The 26,996-nt window shown below is 43.6% G+C and overlaps 1 protein-coding gene across 1 annotated transcript; it reads left to right on the forward strand.

The window, feature by feature from the left end:
- The first annotated feature begins 6,610 nt into the window (after window positions 1-6,610).
- On the forward strand, window positions 6,611-26,101 carry LOC115101819 (artemin-like). The gene is made up of 4 exons (XM_029621292.2): window positions 6,611-6,884; window positions 23,584-23,675; window positions 23,857-24,055; window positions 24,498-26,101. The coding sequence occupies exons 1-4, from the start codon at window positions 6,794-6,796 to the stop codon at window positions 24,971-24,973; spliced, it is 858 nt and encodes a 285-aa protein (XP_029477152.2). The 5' UTR covers window positions 6,611-6,793; the 3' UTR covers window positions 24,974-26,101.
- Window positions 26,102-26,996: the final 895 nt, after the last annotated feature.

The raw sequence follows: 26,996 nt of genomic DNA on the forward strand, positions 1-26,996 counted from the left end.
GAGTGTTTATATAACAGTTTAGCAGTCATGTAACTTTGTCATTTATCCAAAACCTTAGTTAACTACGTTTCTCTGACTCGGCTACTCTTGGGAGAACTGGAGGACGCAGGGCTCAGAGTTACAGGGAGAGGTTTCACGTGTTGACATTACTGTTCTGTGGGGATGAGAGTAGTGAGGTGACATTTGCTCAAAGTTTGGTTCAGTGACAGCGTTCTGCTTGTTGGCACAGCTTAATTTGTGTGTGCGTGCATGTGTTTGAGTGTGTGTGTGTTTTGCATGCCTGAGTGTGTTGTCCTTGTGCTCATGGGACTTAGCAATGGGTGTACACACAAATGCCGTACAAGTTCATTACCATCTGTCAGTGTGATGGCTTGGCATGCAGTCACAGAGGTGCTCATGGCTCTTGTCATAAAGTTATGCATAGAACAGGGCTCCGGGCAGCCGAGCGGAAATGGAGGAAAACTCGCCTCCCTGCGGACCTGGCATCCTTTCACTCCCTCCTCTCTACATTTTCCTCTTCTGTCGCTGCTGCTAAAGCCACTTTCTACCACTCTAAATTCCAAGCATCTGCCTCTAACCCTAGGAAGCTCTTTGCCACCTTCTCCTCCCTCCTGAATCCTCCTCCCCCTCCCCCCCCTCCTCCCTCTCTGCAGATGACTTCGTCAACCGTTTTGAAAAGAAGGTCGACGACATCCGATCCTCGTTTGCTAAGTCAAACGACACCGCTGGTTCTGCTCACACTGCCCTACCCTGTGCTCTGACCTCTTTCTCCCCTCTCTCTCCAGATGAAATCTCGCGTCTTGTGACGGCCGGCCGCCCAACAACCTGCCCACTTGACCCTATCCCCTCCTCTCTTCTCCAGTCCATTTCCGGAGACCTTCTCCCTTACCTCACCTCGCTCATCAACTCATCCCTGACCGCTGGCTACGTCCCTTCCGTCTTCAAGAGAGCGAGAGTTGCACCCCTTCTGGAAAAACCTACACTCGATCCCTCCGATGTCAACAACTACAGACCAGTATCCCTTCTTTCTTTTCTCTCCAAAACTCTTGAACGTGCCGTCCTTGGCCAGCTCTCCCGCTATCTCTCTCAGAATGACCTTCTTGATCCAAATCAGTCAGGTTTCAATACTAGTCATTCAACTGAGACTGCTCTTCTCTGTATCACGGAGGCGCTCCGCACTGCTAAAGCTAACTCTCTCTCCTCTGCTCTCATCCTTCTAGACCTATCGGCTGCCTTCGATACTGTGAACCATCAGATCCTCCTCTCCACCCTCTCCGAGTTGGGCATCTCCGGCGCGGCCCGCGCTTGGATTGCGTCCTACCTGACAGGTCGCTCCTACCAGGTGGCGTGGCGAGAATCTGTCTCCTCACCACGTGCTCTCACCACTGGTGTCCCCCAGGGCTCTGTTCTAGGCCCTCTCCTATTCTCGCTATACACCAAGTCACTTGGCTCTGTCATAACCTCACATGGTCTCTCCTATCATTGCTATGCAGACGACACACAATCAATCTTCTCCTTTCCCCCTTCTGATGACCAGGTGGCGAATCGCATCTCTGCATGTCTGGCAGACATATCAGTGTGGATGACGGATCACCACCTCAAGCTGAACCTCGGCAAGACGGAGCTGCTCTTCCTCCCGGGAAGGACTGCCCGTTCCATGATCTCGCCATCACGGTTGACAACTCCACTGTGTCCTCCTCCCAGAGCGCTAAGAACCTTGGCGTGATCCTGGACAACACCCTGTCGTTCTCAACTAACATCAAGGCGGTGGCCCGTTCCTGTAGGTTCATGCTCTACAACATCCGCAGAGTACGACCCTGCCTCACACAGGAAGCGGCGCAGGTCCTAATCCAGGCACTTGTCATCTCCCGTCTGGATTACTGCAACTCGCTGTTGGCTGGGCTCCCTGCCTGTGCCATTAAACCCCTACAACTCATCCAGAACGCCGCAGCCCGTCTGGTGTTCAACCTTCCCAAGTTCTCTCACGTCACCCCGCTCCTCCGCTCTCTCCACTGGCTTCCAGTTGAAGCTCGCATCCGCTACAAGACCATGGTGCTTGCCTACGGAGCTGTGAGGGGAACGGCACCTCAGTACCTCCAGGCTCTGATCAGGCCCTACACCCAAACAAGGGCACTGCGTTCATCCACCTCTGGCCTGCTCGCCTCCCTACCACTGAGGAAGTACAGTTCCCGCTCAGCCCAGTCAAAACTGTTCGCTGCTCTGGCCCCCCAATGGTGGAACAAACTCCCTCACGACGCCAGGACAGCGGAGTCAATCACCACCTTCCGGAGACACCTGAAACCCCACCTCTTTAAGGAATACCTAGGATAGGATAAAGTAATCCTTCTCACCCCCCCCCCCTTAAAAGATTTAGATGCACTCTTGTAAAGTGGCTGCTCCACTGGATGTCATAAGGTGAATGCACCAATTTGTAAGTCGCTCTGGATAAGAGCGTCTGCTAAATGACGTAAATGTAAATATCAAAGCACATTCTTCTTATCAAGTGACAATGCCGAAGCACTGATGTCATGGCTGTAAAGTAAAGTAGCCTGTGAGAGAACATATACAATTCATTCTGAAAGTATTCAGACCCCTTGACTTTTTTCACATTTTGTTACGTTACATCCTTATTATTGAAAAACAAATCCAATACCCCATAATGACAAAGCAAAAACAGTTTTTTACAAATGTTTGCAAATGTATTAAAAAAATATAACACTGAAATAGTACATTTACATAAGTATTCAGACCTTTATGTAAGCCGTGGTGGAAAAAGTACCCCATTTTCATACTGTTGTAACATAACTTAATAGAAAATGGCTCAAGTAAAATTGAAAGTCACCCAGTAAAATACTACTTGAGTAAATGTTTAAAAGTATTTGGATTTGAATATACTTAAAGGAAAAGTATAAATAATTTCAAATGGATCATATTAAGTGTCACGCCCTGACCTTAGTTATCTATGTTTTATGTTTTATTTTGGTCAGGTCAGGGTGTGGCGAGGATGGGTATGTGTGTTTTTGTCCTGTCTATGGTTTTTGTATATCTATGTTTTATGTATTATTTAGGTCAGGTCAGGGTGTGGCGAGGATGGGTATGTGTGTTTTTGTCCTGTCTATGGTTTTTGTATATCTATGTTTTATGTATTATTTTGGTCAGGTCAGGGTGTGGCGAGGATGGGTATGTGTGTTTTTGTCCTGTCTATGGTTTTTGTATATCTATGTTTTTTTTGTATGTCTAGGTAATGTAGGTCTATTGTGACCTGAATTGGTTCCCAATCAGAGGCAGCTGTTTATCGTTGTCTCTGATTGGGGATCATATTTAGGTAGCCATATTGCTTGGGTATTTTGTGGGTTATTGTCTATGTGTAGTTGCATGTCAGCACTCGTTCTATATAGATTCACGGTTGTTTGTTTAGTGTTCTTTCTTTATTAAAAGAAGAATGTATTCATATCACGCTGCGCCTTGGTCTCCTCCATACAACGAACGTGACATTAAGCAAACCAGACGGTACAATTTTCATGTTTTAATTGTATTCTTGGCTGGCCAGGGGCAAGCTCCAACACTCAGACATCATTTACAAACTAAGCATGTGTGTTTAGTCCGACAGATCAGAGGCAGTAGGGATGACCAGGGATGTTCTTTTGATAAATGCGTGAATGTGTTCATTTGAACATTTTCTAGCCCAGCTGAACATTCAAAATATAAAGTGTACATTTGGGTGTCGGAAATTAAAGTAAAAAGTACAATATTTTCTTTAGGAATGTAGTGAAGTAAAAGTAGTAAAAAATATAAATGGTAAAGTACAGATACCCCAAACAACTTAAGTAGTACTTTCAAGTATAAGTTCTTTACACCACTGTATGTAGGCAGCATCTATATGCCAGAGGCATGTTCTCAGAAGACCCTGTCAATCTCCTTTTCAAAGAGCTTTGAAACTGTCATTCATTAGTTTCCTTGTTGTCATGGTTAAATACAACTCTTCTGCATTGATGCAGCTTTAATACGTATGCTTTCACAATCCCTTCTCTGACTGTGTGAGAGAGTCATCCTGTAAAATGTAGTAAACATGTATTGTGTAATCCTCCCATCTGTCTCACCTTGCCCAGGTGTCCCCTTGCCTTAGGGTCCCTCTCTGGCATAGGCACAGTACAGTCCACAGGTTCCACTATGTTGTTGAACCTGCCATGCTCAGCTGTGTGTGTATAGTTACCTGGGTTCTATTAATAGGGATCGCGGGCGGGGATCCTCCCTTGCGTTTGTCTCTGCCTTCTGTGTGGTAGAGAGGAGAGCTGGGTGAGCGAGGCGCTGTTTGCCCAGGCTTTTGTGTTCCGCGGGCCCCAGTGTTTGCCCTGGAGGGAGTGCTGGAGCTGGCCTGATAGAGGGGGTGGGGTCGTTTGGGGAGGGGAGGTGTGTGCCGTACAGTGCAGCAGCTGAATCTGAAGTATGTCAGGCAGGCCCTTTCTTAAGGAATCCCCCTTCCTCCACCCTCTGCCCTCCCTCCATCTCTCTCGCCACACTCTGCCCTCCCTCCATCTCTCTCCCTCCACCCTCTGCCCTCCCTCCATCTCTCTCTCCACAATCTGCCCTCCCTCCATCTCTCTCTCCACACTCTGCCCTCCCTCCATCTCTCTCTCCACCCTCTGCCCTCCATAAATCCCTCTCTCTCTGCCCTCCCTCCCTCTCTCTCTCCACCCTCTGCCCTCCATCAATCCCTATCTCTCTGCCCTCCCTCCATCTCTCTTTCTCTGCACCCTCTACCCTCCCTCCATCTCTCTGCACCCTCTGCCCCCTCCATATCTCTCTCCACCCTCTGCCGTCCATCAATCCCTCTCTCTGCCCTCCATCAATCCCTCTCTGTGGATTACAGTAGACTTGGTGACAGTCTATAAGGGAGGCCTTGCCATGGCTATGCAAACATTGAGAGGAGGGTGGCAAATACACGTGTGTGTACAGTATCCTTTGTTAGTTCATGAAGAATGTAAGAATGCAGTACAATCACTCAAGTTTATGGGACAGAGCATAAACAACTTGGGAGTCAGTCCATGCCCACTGGGCACACACTGGTTGAATCAATGTTGTTTCCAACCAATGTGGAATAGGTGTTGAATTGACATCTGTGGCAGAGTACATTTCCTTAAAGTATATGTAGGCCTCCTGTTTATATTTTTGCTAGGAACCTTGTTGTTGTCAATACCAACGCACAGACACGTATCCATATCCAAACCCTTTCAGATATGACAATTCCAATGCGCCCTCCCCATGAACAAAAATATATTTGAACTATGCAGAGGGGCAGGAAAAATCACAGCACTCTCAAGAGCGTCAGTGCGCTCCCGTCTCACAATGATTTTGACAGGCAGAGCAGCGTGGTGAACATATCCCCTCCTGTGCTTGTGTATTGTATAGGATCTCTAGTGTGCGCCCAAATACACAAAAGAGCTCCAAAGTCGCTGAATATTGGATACCATTTAGTGACGGATACCCACTCAACAAAGATCGATGGGATAGCCTACATTGATGATTTGGTAACAGTTGCACTGCCACTGCGTAATGGCATGACGCATGGAGATGCAATGTTGAAAATACTTTATCCTCAGTTGCGGTGAAGTAGATTTTGACGTGGAGGTCACATCAATAGTTTTTTTTTTAACCTGAACTATATCTGTGAAAAACAACAGGTACAAAAGACAAAAAAAAACGGTTCTGAATGCAAGAACGGCATCGAGTTCCAAGTTCTGGGCGAGGGACACTGTCTGAATGTGAGACGCAACGTTTCCATACCAAGGACATAGCCGGGCTGCGGTTCTATATCCAAAACATAACTTGTACCTTGGAACATTTTTGTTTGAACATTTTATTGTGGAATAATCCTGGAAAAGCCTTAAGGTTATGCGCGTTCCTGGCGCTTTGTTTACTCGTATTTGTATCAATGTTAGGAGGCAAGACTGAGCAAGTCCGAGTATGGGGGAAGAAACTAGACATATAACCTAAATCAAATCTAATAACATTTTATTGGTCACATACACATATTTAGCAGATGTTGTTGCGGGTGTAGCGAAATGCTTGCCTTGGGCCTACTTGTTCAGCGGTGGGAAATAAATGTCACTAACAATGCATGAAACTTAAGACGTTGAGTCACCTGTAACTCATCATACATGACCCGAAGTCTCTCTGCTCCATTATGTTTTTATGCCCCCCCCCTTCTCTCTCTCTCTCTCTCTCTCTCTCTCTCTCTCTCTCTCTCTCTCTCTCTCTCTCACACACACACACACACACACACACACACACACACACACACACACACACACAGAAAATAAAGTGTGTTCATGCAATTGTTTGTTTGACCTGATAAAGCATTGTTTGACATGTCCACAGATGTGCTCATCATGAAATAATCAACGGAATTATCCCACAAGATTGCAGCATAAATATTTTGGTAATGTGCGTATTTATGTGTACAATTCAACTTTTGATGTAATTAGAATTATATTTATTCTGTTCCTATGCAGGGTGTAATTAGAATTATATTTATTCTGTTCCTAAGCAGGGTGTAATTAGAATGATATTTATTCTGTTCCTATGCAGGGTGAAACTGAAAGGATTTGGTGGAGAGCAGAACAGAAAGGCTTGGCCGCATAGAGGGAGGCGCCTTTAGTGCTCTCCTGAAACCAAAGCCTTTGAAGATTTTTTTTTTAAACTTCAAGCAAAGAGGACATAACCTGAAAAGTTGGACGCATGAGAATTATGTACCTTTAAAGGACATCGTTGTGTGAATTTTCACCGCCAAGCCATGCTCCACAGCCGACCAGGGGCTTGCTGGGGAAAAGTGTCTGACCTCACTGGCGCGCACGCAGATTGGACTAAAACGCATTGGATAGCAGGTAAAGTAACGCACAATTTATAATTGAATTCTACAAATAATAATATTTGTTTGAGTAGGAAATAATGCATTACGACTACATTAGGCATATCATTAATTTAAAATTGTGACATAGGTTAAATGTAAATTACATTTAATTACATTCCTATTCGTTTACTTGTGCGTAATTGTACATGGTTGCCATGAAAGCTACAGTCCTCGCCTGTCATTCGTTATTTCCCTTGTCTTGGTGTTTGCTTTGACAACAATTCAATAGCTGGTTTGATGTCAAAGGCATTCTTTTCACATCAGCTGTTTTTGTCATACATAACTCTTTGCTCACAGCTGCCATCTATATTGCCCTGACTTTATGAGTCACCAGATTTTCTATGCAGACCTATTGGTATTTTTATCATAAAATATTTATCTATTATACCCTCTACTGATTGTGTATCTGTAAACCTATTGAACACTAACTATCTTTATATTAATAATTCAGCCCTTTCATCTTTGTGTTTCAAATGAGCTCTGAAAAGCTCATTCTGTGTGTACATTGACAATGGCCCTGCCCAATGTAGGCTAGATTGACTACAATATATGTTCTCCTTGACCTTTGTTCTTGTGCCAATTCCCTAGTAGGGCCAGATAATCTCTTACTTTGAGGAAATAGTGGCAGTCAGGAAGTATTAGTGAGTGACCCTCGCCAGCGGTGGGCTGCAATCTGAATATCAAATCGTCATTCACACACACCTGCTAATGTTCAATGTGTGTCCCCCTCAGAGCGTGCACACTACCTCACACACAGGAGTATGCATTTTCCCTGATTTCCATTGCCTCCCAGGTGCTAGAGAACTGTGAGAATTGTTTGCCTTGGCTGGTCTCTCTCGGGTAGTCTCTCACCTCCTCATGGTTACCTGCATGGTGTTCAGCTGTTTGTACCTGTCTGATTGGCAAACCTCTTTCAATCTGACCATGCCCTCTTATTGGTAATCAATAAGCAAACACATACATGCGAAACGCTTCATTGCCTTTTCTTTTGATGCTGTGTAATGTTGATGTTCTGGTGCTCTCTGGACTGTCAAAACCCTGTGCCCTACATGTTTCTCTTCATGCTATCTAACTACTGGTCTCTAACTACAGGTCTCTAACTACTGGTCTCTAACTACAGGTCTCTAACTACTGGTCTCTAACTACAGGTCTATAACAACAGGTCTCTAACTACTGGTCTCTAACTACAGGCCTCAAACTACTGGTCTCTAACTACAGGTCTCTAACTACAGGTCTCTAACTACTGGTCTCTAACTACAGGTCTCTAACTACAGGTCTCTAACTACTGGTCTCTAACTACAGGTCTCTAACTACAGGTCTCTAACTACTGGTCTCTAACTAATGGTCTATAACAACAGGTCTCTAACTACAGGTCTCTAACTAATGGTCTCTAACTACAGGTCTCTAAATACAGGTCTCTAAATACTGGTCTCTATCTACTGGTCTCTAAATACTGGACTCTATCTACTGGTCTCTATTTACATGTCTCTAACTACTGGTCTCTAACTACTGGTCTCTAACTACTGGTCTCTAGCTACATGTCTCTAAATACAGGTCTCTATCTACTGGTCTCTAAATACTGGACTCTATCTACTGGTCTCTATTTACATGTCTCTAACTACTGGTCTATAACTACTGGTCTCTAACTGCAGGTCTCTAACTACAGGTCTCTAACTACTGGTCTCTAACTACAGGTCTCCTACTACTGGTCTCTAACTACAGGTCTCTAACTACTGGTCTCTAACTACTGGTCTTCTGTCAGTTGACCTCATACTCACCTCTAATGGGAAGGCTGCGTGCTGATGCAGTGGCGGCTTCGGTCTCAGCGTTCGGCCAGCAGCACTGTGTAGATTGGGGAGGTCAGGGAACTGGGCTATGTTGATTTAAGACTGTCCATTTACTTTGGAATCTCACTCCCGGGTAGTGGTGTGTGTGTGTGTGTTTGAATAGTAAACAAACAAACATTTGACCAACTGGGAACATTTTGTTGGTCCCCACAAGGTCAAATGCTTTTTCTAGGGGGTTTAGGGTTAAGGTTAGAATTATTGTTAGGGTTAAGAAGCTAGGGTTAAGGTTAGGTTTTTGGGTTAGGGTTAGGGTATGGGTTAGCGTTAGGGAAAATTGGATTTTGAATGGGACTGAGCCTCCACTGGTTCCACTTCCTCGGGTCAAAGGTCATGGAGGTCTGCACCCCGGTTAGTAGTGGTCAGATCAACTGGACACTCCTTTTCCCTTTGACTGCGACCTCCTTCTGGCCTGCATGGCCTTTTTAAACACGCTTGGAGTTTATGGGTATGAAAAGCTGCTGTTTGGTTTTAGAGGTGTATATCTCTACACACTGATGCTTCTTCTTCGCTCCTCTTTCATTGCTCATTGCATCTTAATATCTACCTGTATTGCCTCTGACAGGCAGTTAGTTCCAGCGCAATGTAAAAATGGATCAACACGTTATATATTTTGTTATTAACTCGCTAGTCACTAAACTCAAGTGTTATTCAAGTTCTAGTCCCTCCCCCTCTAGTGGTAAGCAAATATTAGATCATTTAAAAATTGGTATCAACTGCAGGTTTTACATATGACTTCCTGTAAGATGTAGAAATCCAGTGTAATAGATTTCCATGTAGACGTCTACGCAGGGGAGGTGTGTCTGGCTTGCCTTGTCTGTGAGAGTGTGACTGACGTTACTGGATAATGTCACCCTGATTGAGCCTTTAAGATGAGATGTAGGAGAATAAGTCATGAGAAATAGATTATACAACCCGGAGTGCCACAGGGCAACCTCAATCTCAATCTGGAATTGTTTAGAGAACTCACTGAGCCACAATACGTATTTTGGGGTGAAGTGAAGGGGGCATGCTCTGACTAAAATACATTTCAATTTGTACTTAAAAAAAAAAACTGCTCACTCTTCCATTTGTGTCTTACTTTCTTGCAGTTGACACAAACTGCTAAGTATACTAGAATTATACATGTATTATTGCTCTTAATGTCTATTGCTGATTTAACAGACTTACATTTAGAACAAAGCGATAGTTACCACAGCTGTATTCTTCTGAAATGGCTGGGTCAGCTCCATTCATCATGGTGTCATGGTCTGCTTTGAACTGACGGGCCAGCAGGTCATTACGAGAGGGGCTCAAGACAAGTAGGCGACACGGAAACGCTTTGCAGGGCATTTGTTCATCCAGACACACTAATGGTCAGCTTTCCCTGGGCCTGGACCCACACTGAACTGAATTTAAATAAATTAGTGAGGGAGGGCAAGGGAAGGTTTGTTGGGGGTAGAGTTGGGGGGGGGTGTTTGTGTGCTGTTTCTGCTCTATGAGTTTTTTTATAGATATCTCTATATAATGTATCCAACATTTTCATCCTCTCTCTCTCTCTCTCTCTCTCTCTCTCTCTCTCTCTCTCTCTCTCTCTCTCTCTATATATATATATATATATATATATATATATATTTGAAGTTTACATACACCTTAGCCAAATACATTTAAACTCAGTTTTTCACAATTCCTGTCATTCAATCCTAGTAAAAATTCCCTCTCAGTTAGGTCAGTTAGGATCACCACTTTACAAATGATGTCAATTAGCCTATCAGAAGCTTCTAAAGCCATGACACAATTTTATGGAATTTTCCAAGCTGTTCAAAGGCACAGTCAACTTAGTGTATGTAAACTTCTGACCCACTAGAATTGTGATATAGTGAATTATAAGTTAAATAATCTGTAAACAATTGTTGGAAAAATTACTTGTGAAAGTAAATGTCCTAACCGACTTGCCAAAACTATAGTTTGTTAACAAGACATTTTTGAAGTGGTTGAAAAACAAGTTTTAATGACTCCAACCTAAGTGTAAATAAACTTCCGACTTCAACTGTATATCTCACTCTCCCCCTCTATCACTCTCTCACTCTCTCTCACTCTTTTTCTCTCTCTCCCACTCTCCCTCTCTCATTCTCCCCCTCTATCACTCTCTCACTCTCTCTCACTCTTTTTCTCTCTCTCCCACTCTCCCTCTCTCATTCTCCCTCTCTCGCTCTCTCTCTCCCTTTCGCACTCTCCCTCTCCCTCTCTCTCCCTCTCTCTCCCTCTCCCTCTCTCCCTTTCTCATTCTCCCACTCTCATTATCCCTCTCTCTCACTCTCTTCCATCACTCTCTCTCTCCAACTCTTCCTCTCCCTCTCATTCTCCCTCTCTCAATCTCCCTATCTCTCCCTTTCTCCCTCTGTCTCTCCCTTTTTAAATGTTTTAAATTGAACCTTTATTTAACCAGGTAGGCCAGTTGAGAACAAGTTCTCATTTACAACTGTGACCTGGACAAGATAAAGCAAAGCAGTTGACAAAAACAACAACACAGAGTTACACATAAACAAACGTACAGTTCAATAACATAGTAGAAAAATATATGTACAATGTGTGCAAATGTAGAAGAGTAGGGAGGTAAAGGCAATAAATAGGCCATAGAGGCAAAACAATTACAATTTAACATGAACACTGGAGTGATAGATGTGCAATGATGACGTGCAAGTGGAGATACTGGGGTGCAAAAGAGCAAGAAGTGCTATTTACAGATTGGCTGTGTACAGGTACAGTGATCGGTAAGCTGCTCTGGCAGCTGATGCTTAAAGTTAGAGAGTGAGATATAAGACTCCAGCTTCAGTAATTTTTGCAATTCGTTCCAGTCATTGGCAGCAGAGAACTGGAAGGAAAGGCGGACAAAGTAAGTGTTGGCTTTGGGGATGACCAGTGAAATATACCTGCTGGAGTGCGTGCTATGGGTGGGTGTTGCTATGGTGACCAGTGAGCTGAGATAAGGCGGGGCTTTACCTAGCAAAGACTTATAGATGACCTGGAGCCAGTGGGTTTGGTGACGAATATGTAGCGAGGGCCGAGAGCATACAGGTCGGATTATTTTTTTTCTTTCACCTTTATTTAACCAGGTAGGCAAGTTGAGAACAAGTTCTCATTTACAATTGCGACCTGGCCAAGATAAAGCAAAGCAGTTCGACAGATACAACGACACAGAGTTACACATGGAGTAAAACTGACATACAGTCAATAATACAGTATAAACAAGTCTATATACAATGTAAGCAAATGAGGTGAGAAGGGAGGTAAAGGTAAAAAAGGCCATGGTGTCAAAGTAAATACAATATAGCAGGTAAAACACTGGAATGGTAGTTTTGCAATGGAAGAATGTGCAAAGTAGAAATAAAAATAATGGGGTGCAAAGGAGCTAAATAAATAAATAAATGGTTGGTAGTATATGGGGCTTTGGTGGCAAAATGGATGGCACTATGATAGACTACATCCAGTTTGCTGTGTAGAGTGTTGGGGGCTATTTTGTAAATGACATCGCCGAAGTCAAGAATCGGTAGGATAGTCAGTTTTACAAGGGTATGTTTGGCAGCATGAGTGAAGGAGGCCTTGTTGCGAAATAGGAAGCCGATTCTAGATTTAATTTTGGACTGGAGATGCTTAATGTGAGTCTGGAAGGAGAGTTTACAATCTAACCAGACACCTAGGTATTTGTAGTTGTCCACATATTCTAAGTGAGAACCATCCAGAGTAGTGATGCTAGTCGGGCGGGCGGGTGCGGGCAGCAAACGGTTGAAGAGAATCACCAGCAGAAAGAGCAACAACATTCATATATACAGAGAAAAGAGTCGGCCTGAGAATTGAACCCTGGGGCACCCCCATAGAGACTGCCAGAGGTCCGGACAACAGGCCCTCCGATTGGGCACACTGAACTCTGTCAGAGAAGTAGTTGGTGAACCAGGCGACGCAGTCATTTGAGAAACCAAGGCTGTGGAGTCTGCCAATAAGAATGCTGTGGCCAGGTCGATGAAGAGGGCTGCACAGTACTGTCTTTATCAATGGCGGTTATGATATTGTTTAGGACCTTGAGCGTGGCTGAGGTGCACCCATGACCAGCTCTGAAACCAGATTGCATAGCGGAGTAGGTACGGTGGGATTCTAAATGTTCGGTGATCTGTTTGTTATCTTGACTTTCCAAGATTTTAGAACGGAAGGGCAGGATGGATATAGGTCTATAACAGTTTGGGTCTCCCCCTTTTGAAGAGAGGGATGACCGCGGAAGCTTTCCAATCTTCGGGAATCTCAGATGATACGAAAGAGAGGCTAGAAAATAGGGGTTTCAACAATTTTGGCGGATCATTTTAGAAAGAGAGGGTCCAGATTGCCGAGCCCAGCTGATTTTTAGGGATCCAGATTTTGCAACTCTTTCAGAACATCAGCTGTCTGGATTTGGGTGAAGCAGAAGCGTGGGGGGGGGACTTGGGCAAGTTGCAGCGGGCGGTGCCCAGCTGTTGGCTGGGGTAGGGGTAGCCAGGTGGAAAGCATGGCCAGCAGTAGAAAAATACTTATTGATATTTTTGATTATCGTAGATTTATCGGTGGTGACAGTGCTTCCTTGCCTTAGTGCAGTGTGCAGCCGGGAGGAGGTGCTCTTATTCTTCATGGACGTTACAGTGTCCCAAAAGGTTTGGGAATTATTGCTACAGGATGCAAATTTCTATTTGAAAAAGCTAGCCTTCTCTTTCCTAACTGAGAGAGTGTATTGGTTCCTGACTTCCCCGAAAAGTTGCATATCACGGGGGCTATACGATGCTAATGCAGAATGCCACAGGATGTTTTTTGTGCTGGTCAAGGGCAGTCAAGTCTGGGGTGAACCAGGGCCTATATCTGTTCTTAATTCTACATGTTTTGAGTGGGGCATGCTTATTTAAGATGGTGAGGAAAGCACTTTTAAAGTGCCACCAGGCATCTTCTACTGACGGAATGAGGTCAATATCCTTCCAGGATTCCCGGGCCACATCGATTAGAAAGGCCTGCTCGCTGAAGTGTTTTAGGGAGCGTTTGACAGTGATGAGGGGTGGTTGTTTGACCGCAGACCCATTACGGACACAGGCAATGAGGCAGTGATCGCTGAGATCCTGGTTGAAGAGAGCAGAGGTGTATTTAGAGGGCTAGTTGGTCAGGATGATATCTAAGAGGGTGCCCATGGTTACAGATGTATAGTTGTACCTGGTAAATTCCTTGATCATTTGTGTGAGATTGAGGGCATCTAGTTTAGATTGTAGGACAACCAGGGGGTTAGGCATATCCCAGTGTAGGTCAGAAACAATAACAAATGCGCCTGGGGTGACCAGTGGCGCCGTTTCACCTTATCTTCTCTCAGCTTTAAGGATTGAAGTTCAGTTGTACTACTCTCTCTCCCATCCAGAGCCACTATGTCCAAAACATTGATAGTGGACCCTCTCTTACCTTAGTCTTCAGTCCTCATGGGTGTCTTAACAATGACTCTGCACTGGTATAGCCTGATCTCAGATCTGTTTGTGCTGTCTTGCCAATGCCTAGCATGAAAATGAATGTGTCAATGTGGTGTGACAGTTACCTTAGGAGTTGGCAAGACGACACAAATATATATGGCACCAGGCTGGGGCTGTTCAGCTTGATGAAGAACTTTTGATACTAATCTCTTAGTATGAATGAAAGCAGTAATATCTCATTAGCCGTCTTTGATCTGATATGTAATGGCTCTTCTGTTGTGTATCTTCGTGTGATATACCTGAGAAATACAGCCCTCTTACCTAAGACTATGTCAAGATGGTCACATAGAGCAGAAAAGTCTCCAGTAAGTAGAACCCAAAACCATATCTTGCCCACCAGAGACTAACTTTCATAGAACTCTTCAATGCAAGAAAACACACTGACATTGTCTATCCGGATACTCTAGCTAGCATCTCCTCCAGGGATCTCCAGCCCAGAGAAGTGTTGTACACACCTTCTGATTGGCTGCTTCTGACCAGGGTTATCTGAGCCGCACACATTGGCAGGTATCTGTTTCTCATTTTAGGCAGAGTTCTGTGGGTTTTTGACAGGCGACAGCTGAGCTAAAGAGTGGAAACTGGCACTAACAAGCAATTACCTCCTCCTCACTCCAGCCTGGAAGGCATTAGGGGATTATGCAGCATAATCAGATCCTCTGGTTTTGTCGCTGCTGACTACAGTTTAGTCTAGCGTCAGTTAGAAGGACATATCTGGCACATTGTGGTCAGAGTGGTATTTGGTATTTTATTAGGATCCCCATTAGCTGTTGCAAAAGCAGCAGCTACTCTTCCTGGGGTCCACAGAAAACATGAAACACAATAGAGAATGACATAATACAGAACATCAATAGACAAGAACAGCTCAAAGAACTACTTTTTTTAAAGGCACACATAGCCTACATATGAATGAATACACACAAATGATCTAGGTCAAATAGGGGAGAGGCGTTGGGCCACGATGTGTTGCTTTATCTGTTTTTTGAAACCGGGTTTTCTGTTTATTTGAGCAATATGAGATATAATACTGTACGCTTTCTTGAGTTTGTTCTGGATTTGAGGACTGTGAAAAGACCCCTGGTGGCATGTCTGGTGGGCTAAGTGTGTGTGTCAGAGCTGTGTATAAGTTGACTATGCAAACTATTTGGGATTTTCAACATATCGTTTCTTATAAAAAAGAAGGTGATGCAGTCAGTCTCTCCTCAACTCTTAACCAAGAGAGACTGGCATGTATAGTATTTATATCAGCCCTCTGATTACAATTAAGAGCAAAGCGTGCCGCTCTGTTCTGGGCCAGCTGCAGCTTAACTAGTTATTTCCTTGCAGCACTGGACCACACGGCTGGACAATAATCAAGATAAGATAAAACTAGAGCCTGTAGAACTTGCTTTTTGGAGTGTAGTGTCAAAAAAAGCAGAGCATCTCTTTATTACAGACAGTCCTCTTCCCATCTTTACAACCATTGAATCTATATGTTTTGACCATGATAGTTTACAATCTAAAGTAACGCCAAGTAATTTAGTCTCCTCAACTTGTTCAACAGCCACACCATTCATTACCAGATTTAGCTGAGGTCTAGAACTTAAGGAATGATTTGTACTAAATACAAATGTTCTTAGTTTTAGAGATGTTCTGGACCAGTTTATTACTGGCAACCCATTCCAAAACAGACTGCAACTCTTTGTTAAGGGTTTCAGTGACTTCATTAGCTGTGGTTGCTGATGCTATATGGATGAATCATCAGCATACATGGACACACATGCTTTGTTTAATACCAGTGGCAGGTCATTGGTACAAATAGAAAAGAGTAGATGGCCTAGAGAGCTGACCTGCGGGACACCACACTTTACATGCTTGACATTAGAGAAGCTTCCATTAATGAAAACCCTTTGAGTTCTATTAGATACTGTAGATAGCTCTGAATCCACAATATGGCAGAGGTTGAAAAGCCATAACACATAAGTTTTTCAGCAACAGCTTATGGTCAATAATATCAAAGGCTGCACTGAAATCTAACAGTAAAGCTCTCACAATCTTCTTATCAATTTCTTTCAGCCAATCATCAATCAGTTGTGTCAGTGCAGTACATGTTGAGTGCCCTTCTCTATAAGCATGCTGAAAGTCTGTTGTTAATTTGTTTACAGAGAAATAGCATTGTATTTGGTCAAACACAATTTTTCCAACAGTTTGCTAAGAGCTGGCAGCAAGCTGATAGGTCTGCTGTTAGAACCAGTAAAGGCTGCTTTACCACTGTTGGGTAGCGGAATGACTTTGGCTTCCCTCCAGGCCTGAGGACAAAGGCTTTCCTCTAGGCTCAGATTAAAAATATGACAGATAGGAGTGGCTAGAGAGTCAGCTACCATCCTCAGTAGCTTTCCATCTAAATTGTCAATGCCAGGTTTGTCATTATTGATCGATAACAATAATTTTTCTAACTTTACAAAATTCAAACTTGCAATACTTTCCTTTGCATGAATACAATTGCTCACTGTTCGTTGTTGGCATTTCCTGTCTAAGTTTGCCCACTTTGCCAATGAAATCATCAATAAAATAATTGGCAACATCAAATTTTTCATGATGAATAAGCCATCTGATTGGATGAAAGATGGAGTTGAATTTTGTCTTTTTGCCCATAATTTCTTTTAAAGTACTCCAAAGTTTTTTATCATCATTCTTTATCACATTCCATCACATAATTTCTCAATTTGCTGTACGTAAGCCAGTCAGATGTGCAGCCAGACTTAATTGCCACTCCCTTTCCCCCATTTTCAACCATACAGTTTTTCAATTCCTCATCAATCCATGGATCCTTAACAGTTCTAACAGTCTGTTTCTTAACAGGTGTATGTTTATCAATAATTGGAAGAAGCAATTTCATAAGTTCATCAAGTGCAGCGTCTGGATGCTCCTCAATAATCACATCAGACCAAGAAATATTTTCAACATCATCCACACAAGAGTCACAGCAAAATATTTTGTATGATCTCTTATACACTATTTTAGGCCCAGTTTATGTAACTTTGGCTTTCCTGGATATAGCCACTATATTGTGATCACTGCATCCAATGTGTACGGATACAGCTTTAGAACAAAGTTCTACAGTATTAGTAAAAATGTGATCGATACATGTGGATTATCTTCTTCCTGTAGTGTTTGTAAACACCCTGATAGGTTGATTAATAACCTGAACCAGATGACAGGCACTGGTTAAGTTAAGAAGCTTGACGAAAACCAGTCAATATTCAGATTCCCAAGAAAGTAGAACTCTCTGTTTATATCACATACACTATCAAACATTTCACACGTATTATTGAGATACTGACTGTTAGCCTATAGCAACACCCCAAAAGAAAAGGCTTTGGATGTTCCAAGTGAACCTACAACCACAACACTTATCTTCTCTAAACATTACAGGGATATGGTTCTGAATATATACAGCAACACCTCCCCCATTAGCATTTCTGTCTCTTCTATAGATGCTATATCCTTGTATTGCTACTGATGTATCATCAAATGTATTATCTAAGTGAGTCTCAGAAATGGCTAATATATGAATGTTATCTGATGTTAACAAGTTATTGATTTCATTAACCTTAACTCTAAGGCTACAAATATTAATATGGGCTATTTTCAGCCCTTTCCTGGGTAGTTTATCAGAGATAGACATAATACTGAAAAGAGCAAACAAAGCACATTCTGCAGTCCATTAATCAATTGGTGTGTGTGTGTGTGCTGCAAATTTGAAGCTACGAACCCATAGGCTTGGCTCTCTCACCCCTTCCAGGCTTCTGGTGGACAATGAGCCTGTCATAGCGGATGTAAGCAATGTCCCCACTCGCTCTGGCAGCTTTCATGACTGGGATCAGTTCTTTCCTCTTTTGGCGCACAGCTTCAGGATTGTCCTCATTGAGGAAGATATAAGTTCCTCTCCAGTACTTGGCTCTTTCCAGAACAGCTACCTTGTCCTTGAACCTCAGAAACTTGACCACTATTGGCCTGGGTCTGTCACCTGGGCCGGTGGTGGGTTTTCCAGTCCTGTGGGCGTGCTCCACCTCAATCTTCCTGTGGTCCATCTTCAATGTCTTAGAGATCAATTCCCTCACTTTGTCCTCAGACTCTGTCCAGGTCTCATGTGGAGATTCTGCAATTCCATCCACAACCATGTTGTTCCACCTTGATTGTCCCTCGAGATGTATCCGTCATTGTTATCATGGATTCACACACAGAACTGATGTCCTCTCTCAATGACTTACAGATTGCTGTCATTTTGCCGTTCTCCTGTTTCAACTCATCGAGCTGACCCTGGGAGAACTGCAAACTATTCTTCAGGCCCTGGACCTCTCTGGTCAGGTCGGCCATTCTTTTATTAGTTGACTCCACAAGTATTTGGCAAAACACTTGAAGCTAATGTCTTGTTGTTGTAACATTTGCTTGTACTGTAGGTTTCTTTTTGTTAGTTTAAAGGATCCTACACGTGTGATAGAGAGACACCACTGTCCTCAACAGTACTCCCGCTGGCTTTGTCCTTTGTCATGGTAGCTAGCAACGTAGGTTATGCTGTTACTCCTCGCAGTTCCAGACAGGGCAGGTCACAGCGAAGATTGAAAACAACAAACAGCTAACCGCGTTGTGGGCTGTGGGCTGCGCGTTGTGGGCTGCGCTCAAGGCTACCCTGCTAGCTTGATATGCAGATAGCTAGCAGCTAGGCTAGCTTCGACGCCTCAGACCCGTCCTTGGTCGGCAGGATCACTGGAAAGAGACAAGCAGTCCCAGCAACTGATGCCAAATGCGTTGCGGGATCCAACCTAAGAAGCTAGCTAGCTACCAAGAACTTTCCAATGCACTTTCAAACAACAAACTTTCCAAACAATCAAAACCGCAGCTCTTCCTCGTTCCGCGTTCAACAAGAAGTGATGTGAGGGAGGGTATGAATCGAACCCGAACCCACCACTTTAAGGGATGAATCAAACCCAAACCCACCACTTTAACACATAAGAACACACAGTACGGGACTGTGGAGATTATGGGTGTGTGTGTTTGCTACCAGCATAGTACAGAATCTGAAAAGCAACAAGTTGTCAACCGCCAGGTGTACAAATGGTCTGTTCTGACTGGATGGACTGGACATATTAGAACAGGTTTGCACAGGAACCAGAATGAATAAGGAACATACATGCCGTGTATATCATCATAGGTGTTATGGAAGTGTCTGTACCCAGATAAAAGTGTGTCTGGTTATGATCAGGGGAAGACACGATAGTGGCTAGTAATTGAATCTCCTCTTTCTCCCCTTTTATTGTGATGGTGATTTAGTGAGGTCTGTCCCCCTGCTGTAGGGCTCTGTCTGTGACAGGTAATGCTGGAGGATAGAACACCTCTAATGGGCTTCCTTATAGAAGATTGTTCTGTTCTGGAGAGACTGGATCTGGGCTGTTAAAGGCGAAGTTCAGGATTTTACAACTCGATGTTAAATGGTTCCTCACCTTAAAAGTAGTCTATTGACCTGGAGAAACTGTAATCCATGGTCTGGTTTTCTTCAGCCACTTCAAACTTCAGTTAACTTTAACCACCGCTAACTAAAATTCAAAAGTAGTTATGGATATAGCTAGCTATACCCAACTCAGTGATGATAATGTCAAACATGTTTATGTCCATATATTAGGCTTGGGTGGAACACACTCTGGCCAAGAGCAAATATCAACTTACTTTATTTACTATGAATGTGTCATTATTTATTGTTTAATACTGTTTACAATATTTGTATATAAACATTTCAGTCATTTAGCAGATGCTCTTATCCAGAGCGACTTACAGAAGCAATTAAGGTTAAGTGCCTTGCTCAAGGGCACATCGACAGATTTAATTCACCTAGTCGGCTTGGGGTTTCGAACCAGCGACCTTTCGGTTAGTGACCCAAAGCTCTTAACCGCTAGGCTACCTGCCACTCTCACCAATAAGGATAGGTTACATTTTTCTTCCCATCTCATTGCAAACCTAACCTTACTCAGAGCAAATTTACAATTCAATGTGTACGTATGTACAGTACCAGTCAAAAATTTGGACACACCTACTCATTCAAGGGTTTTTCTTAATTTGACTATTTTCTATATTGACATCAAAACTATGAAATAGCACATATGGAACAATGTAGTAACCAAAAGTGTTAAACAAATCAAAATAGATTTTAGATTTTAGATTCTTCAAAGTAGCCAACCTTTGCCTTGATTACAGCTTTGCACACTCTTAGCATTCTCTCAAACAGCTTCACTTGGAATGCTTTTCCAACAGTCTTGAAGGAGTTCCCACATATGTTGAGCACTCGTTGGCTGTTTTTCCTTCACTCTGCAGTCCAACTCATCCCAGTCCATCTCAATTGGGTTAAGGTTGGGTGATTGTGGAGGTCAGGTCATCTGATGCAGCACTCCATCACACTTTTTTGATTACTACATGATTCCATATGTGTTATTTTATAGTGATGATGTCTTCACTAATATTCTACAATATAGAAAATAGTCAAACTAAGAAAAACCCTTGAATGAGTAGGTGTTTCCAAATTGTTGACTGGTACTGTAATTCGTGGGTGTATTCAATAAGGGGAGGAAACTGTACCAACAACAAAATATAAGGTGACAAGCAATCACCTCTCCTTGTTTCAGTTCTGTGAATGAAGAGGCTGCTGACCAAACCAAAGCCTTTAATCAGACCAGTGAGGCCAATCACACACAGACATACACACACTTCACACACACACACACACACACACACACACACACACACACACACACACACACACACACACACACACACACACACACACACACACCATGAACACAGGCTCTGAAGTTCTGGAGGTCTTCAGGACTCGGCTAGCCCACCTCCACCTTCTACCCCCTGAGGGGCTGGAGGCGTTGGGCTGTAAACAGCTCCAGAGCGATGGGGTGAAATGAGCCGGGCAGACAGGCCCACATACACCCAGCATACAAGGCTAAAGGAGGCTAAACGCTCCCAGCTGTGGCATTAAGGACTCAAAACAAGGCCTCTCAAGGGACCAAGAGGGGATCTGTTGAAAAAGCCCCTTTAGCCTCTCTCTCTCACAATGGTCAGCTTTTAAATCAGGTTAGGGGAGAGGGAGTTGGATTGCAGTCTCTCTGCATACACACAAACACACACACACATTTCCCTCTGCTTTTCAGGTTCCATTTTGTAAGAGACAGACGTCTGCATTCTCCCTGGTCCTGATTTGACTTACTGTTTCTCAGTAACTATATTGATATAGTCAAGCCTCTGAAGCAGGTTGGAGATGCACAGACAGACCCTATCGTAACGTTTGTACTGTCATCTTGTCAGTACTCCCTCGTCCTGGGTAAAGATAGCATTGTGATGATTGTCTAGGATGCTTCCCACATGGCATCCTATTCCATTGATGGAGCACTTCGTTTGACCAGAGCCCTATTTTTAACCAAGGTCCCTGTGGGCCTTGTCCAAAAGTAGTGCACTATGAAGGGAATAGGGTGCCACTGGAGACGTACCCTGAGGGTTGTATTTAGAAACATTGCCGCAGAGTTTACATACCTCGCTTCTATCTGATGGATGATAGATTACTGTTGATGCATCTTATATAGATAGGCCTATGCTTGTTTTCACTGAATCATGTTATGTGTCGCTGTTTTTGGTCTCTCTGGGCTGAATTTTGTTTCGCCATAGCATCTGTTGATGATGTCGAAATCAATCTTAAATGGGCTTTGAGATTCCCAGAGGAGATTGAATAAAGATTTTCTCGAGAACACGAGTTGTTTCTAGTCAATCCCTCCACGTGTGAACGTTTCCTATGGTGTTACTTAAATGGCACATCAGCTGGGGTATATATGGAGAGCTGAGAGGACAGAGAGAACCAGTAGGATGGCACATCATCTGGGGTATATATGGAGAGCTGAGAGGACAGAGAGAACCAGTAGGATGGCACATCAGCTGGGGTATATATGGAGAGCTGAGAAGACAGAGAGAACCAGTAGGATGGCACATCAGCTGGGGTATATATGGAGAGCTGAGAGGACAGAGAGAACCAGTAGGATGGCACATCATCTGGGGTATATATGGAGAGCTGAGAGGACAGAGAGAACCAGTAGGATGGCACATCAGCTGGGGTATATACAGAGAGAACCAGTGGAGAGCTGAGAAGACAGAGAGAACCAGTAGGATGGCACATCAGCTGGGGTATATATGGAGAGCTGAGAGGACAGAGAGAACCAGTAGGATGGCACATCAGCTGGGGTATATATGGAGGGCTGAGAGGGCAGAGAGAACCAGTAGGATGGCACATCAGCTGGGGTATATATGGAGAGCTGAGAGGACAGAGAGAACCAGTAGGATGGCACATCAGCTGGGGTATATATGGAGACCTGAGAGGACAGAGAGAACCAGTAGGATGGCACATCAGCTGGGGTATATATGGAGAGCTGAGAGGACAGAGAGAACCAGTAGGATGGCACATCAGCTGGGGTATATATGGAGAGCTGAGAGGACAGAGAGAACCAGTAGGATGGAAGATGAATGTAGTGTAGGATGCTGGATCCATGAATCTAAAGTGACACCTCAGCCCTTTGGAGAGAGACGGAAAGGTGATGTCACTGGTTTCTGTTTCTGAGCTGTATTTATGTAATAGTCTGCTGTTCTAGCAAAAGGTGCTTGACTGTCTTAACAAATTAAGTGGAACAAGCACCCTTTCTTTTTTTTGAGCATAATCTGTCTTCAAGTTCAGTGAGTGTGAATCTGCACTATTAGTGCTATTTACTTGTTTGTTTTCCTTTACTGTTCACCTCAAAGTTGGTGCCGAAAACCCGGGGTCAAACCAGGGACCTTCAGCTGATTTGCTGAACGCCAGTCAAATGTGTGTTTGAGCCTTTGAAGGTTCTTTACAGTAACAGTCCTTAGGTGAGATGTGCGGAGCTATCATTGACATACAGCTAACCCGGTCACACCATACGCCTCCTATATAAACATCTACATTTAATCCATGCTCAAACCCCTTATCACGACCTCCGACCTCTGTGGTTTCCTCTAAGATCTCTGTGAAGCATCACCGCTGTATGTGATCCCCGTGTTCCCCTTCACCAGAACCAGCTCTACCTCCTTCTAAAGAAGTATTTGACTGGTATCTGACTGCAGGTAGCCTTTATCTGGACAGGAGCCGTTCTGTGTCTGTATGTACCGACAAGATGACACTAGCAGCCCGCATCATGTTGTTCGTTTATGTTATTCTTATAAGAGTGTGTTCTTAAGGTCGGGACAATTGACAGAGCGAGGCCTTGTTCTGCTTTCTCTCCAGGTGGGCCAAGATGGAGGACGAGGAGGAGAGACAGACCAGGGGTGACCACCAGACCATCAGCAGGTGCACCTTACCACCTGAGGAATGTGAAGGTGAGTTACTTATTAGCTTTACCGTCATCATAATAACCACCAGATTCATCATGATTTACTTCATCATCCATAATCATCATATTTATCATCCTCCTTATTTATAGTTAGTCATAGTCATATTGTTGGCTGCATTGGTCCTCTGCTCCGTGTACCAATTCTCATGGACTGTCCTCTCCTGTAGGTGCTGCTGTGGATGGTTGTCTCTCTGCTGCCCCTGGTGGAGGGGGCCTGTATGGGCGCTGGTTTGGAGGCAGACTCTGTCCAGGCTGTGGGACTGGTGGGAGGGATGGGGGAAAGGCAGCTCCCAGACACTCTACCTGAGGTGGATGAGGAACAAGAGGAGAAGAGTGACCCGTACTCCCCCTGGCATGGCCTCTATGGTAAGAGTGGAACTAGATCTACATGTTCAACAGGACCTTCAATTTAAGCCTTGCACTTGTTAATCAGGCATGATGTTCTCCATGAAAAGAGAAGAGTAAACGAAGGGTGTGCCATACGATTCTAGAGTATAAGCCACTGATCTTAACTTTCTCTCTCTCTATCAAATTCATATTGCTTTATTGGCATGAAGTACAATTTGTAGATATTGACAAAGCAATTGTACAGCATTTCAGAAAATTAAGTACATTGCAATGAGGAAATGAAATACAATTCAGTAGTAGTAATAATAATAGTACATATAATAATGTATGCAAGTACAACACTACTGCTATTGTATTGTCTAATTTTCAGGTCAATAAATTGAATTTAAATGAAAGAAGATTAAAAAGAAGAAGAATTATGGCTAAATAAAACAACAAAATCTCTCTCCCTCTCTCTCAGACCTCTCTGTGATGGACGAAGTGGACGACCACCCTGGTGGCCGGTGGGGGAGACGTTCCCCTCGCAACTCCGACGCCGAACCAAAAGGCTCGGCCAATAAAAAGAAGAGGAGGAAGAAGAAAGAGAGGGATAGAAAGGGCAAAGGGAAGGGCCGGCAGCCCCAGCAGAGCAGCCCAGACTGCAGGGTGGAGAAACGAGAGATGCGGGTGCGGGACTTGGGCCTGGGCTTCGACTCGGACGAGATCGTCCTATTCAAGTTTTGCGTGGGCTCCTGCCAGTCGTCCAGGACCAACTACGACCTGGCTCTAAGGGCCCTGATGGAGGACGGGTCCCTGCCACGGAGGACCTCCCGGCGAGTCAGCGCCCACCCCTGCTGCCGGCCCGACAGCTACGAGCCCGTGTCCTTCATGGACGCCCACACCGCGTGGCAGACCATCCAGTCGCTGTCGGCGGCCAGCTGCATGTGTATGGGCTGAGGGAGCCAGCCTGGAGGAGGGAGAATAGGAGGGGGTGGCGACTGGCTGTCACTCACCCCTGCCTGAGAATATACAAATGGTGGCTCGCCATTGAGGCTGGGTCTAGGGAGAGCCTCTGGGTTCTGGAAGGGCAGAAGTGGTCGCTCCGAAACATATGCAGCCGGGCTGGTCCCGAGTACAAAGCAGAATGGAGATTCTGTAGTGTCTATGATGGTGGAGCGAGGCCACGCCTCTTCCCGTTGTCAATTTCCTGTAAGTGGATTTGTTGGCAATGGGACACTGTCATGAGTGAATGGCAAGACGGTGACCACACAATGGTTTGAATATTCACAGCAGTTGGGATATGTATAAGACTGACCTGGGGTACTGCTGAAAATATTGACTCAAAGAGGACCACATCGCATTGCATTTGACCACAGGTCGACAAGCTCAAAACACTTTTGACAATGTCAACATACAGTATGTTAATTCCTTCAAAACAGAGATCTTCCATACCATAATTGCATTTTTCAGTGTTGAGTTGAACTCTACCAAATGGATGCCATGCATCTCTTTGAATTACTGTATTATAACCAACATATTTATCACAAATAAGTTATTTATTTATTATTGTTTCATATGAGATGGACTGTAGATTTATATTTATTGTCATGATCACATATCCCGTGGGTTGTGTTGCTGGGTCCTTTGTCATTGAATTGTGTGGGATGTTGTTTTGAAACATCAAAAAGATCAGAAGAAGTGGCAAGAACCTCAACCAGGGTTGGGGGAGTAGCGGATTACATGTAGCGGATTACATTTTTTATAAACTGTAATCCGTTACGTTAACAGAAAAACTATTGTTATCAGATTACAGATACTTTTGAAAAAACAAAATGATTACTTCTAGGATTACTTTTACCCCATTCACATCCTTGTACTATATTTAGTACAATGTCAAAATGCACCACTGAACAAATTATGTTTGGTGTAAATGCATGAAATGTGGTGTCAACATAGTTACTGCAAGTGTCTAGACAGGACACATTGAAATGTGGTGTCAACATAGTTACTGCAAGTGTCTAGACAGGACACATTGAAATGTGGTGTCAACATAGTTACTGCAAGTGTCTAGACAGGACACATTGAAATGTGGTGTCAACAGGACACATTGTCTAGAAACACATTGAAATGTGGTGTCAACATAGTTACTGCAAGTGTCTAGACAGGACACATTGAAATGTGGTGTCAACATAGTTACTGCAAGAGGACACAAATAATGACAATCAAAATTGGGATTTTGAGAAAATCTGAAAAAGTAATTAATATGACTATGTATTTTGAAATACATTTCAGAATGAAATAGTTGAAGAGCATATAGTATTGTTATGTGACCTGTTCAAAGCCCAAATATATGATTCAACTCATTGTTGTTTGTAAACTGCAGACCTTTCTGTATCGTACAATAGTTCCTCTTTGGTCAAGTCATGTGAATGTTCAAAGGATCAGATCTTTATTTTATTTGATTTAACTTTTATTTAACTAGGCAAGTCAGTTAAGAACACATTTTTATTTACAATGACGGCCTACCCCAGCCAAACCCTAACCGGGATGACGCTGGGCCAATTGTGCGCCGCCCTATGGGACTCCCAATCATAACCGGTTGTGATACAGCCTGGAATCAAACCAGGGTCTGTAGTGACACCTCTAGGACTGAGATGCAGTGCCTTAGACTGCTGCACTACTCGGGAACCCCATCTTAATAATGTTTGGTATAAAGATTTTCTGGACCAATATATACATCTAAAAACAATATCTAAAGACATCCCAGTGGGGGAAAAAGTACTCAATTGTCATACTTGAGTAAAAGTAAAGATACCTTCATAGAAAATGACTCAAGTAAAAGTCACCCAGTAACATCCTATTTGAGTAAAAGTCTAAAAGTATTTGGTTTTAAATATACTTAAGTATCAAAAGTAAGAGTATAAGTCATTTCAAATTCCTTATATTAAGCAAACCAGACAGCACCATTTGATTGTTTTTT

Source organism: Oncorhynchus nerka, linkage group LG20 (assembly GCF_034236695.1).
Source record: "Oncorhynchus nerka isolate Pitt River linkage group LG20, Oner_Uvic_2.0, whole genome shotgun sequence".
NCBI lineage: Eukaryota > Metazoa > Chordata > Actinopteri > Salmoniformes > Salmonidae > Oncorhynchus > Oncorhynchus nerka.

Coding starts and splice junctions, on each gene's coding strand:
- LOC115101819 (XM_029621292.2), top strand. CDS start 6,794: ATGCTCCACAGCCGACCAGGGGCTTGCTGGGGAAAAGTGTCTGACCTC. Junction 6,885..23,583: donor TAAAACGCATTGGATAGCAG/GTAAAGTAACGC, acceptor CTTTCTCTCCAG/GTGGGCCAAGATGGAGGACG. Junction 23,676..23,856: donor ACCACCTGAGGAATGTGAAG/GTGAGTTACTTA, acceptor CCTCTCCTGTAG/GTGCTGCTGTGGATGGTTGT.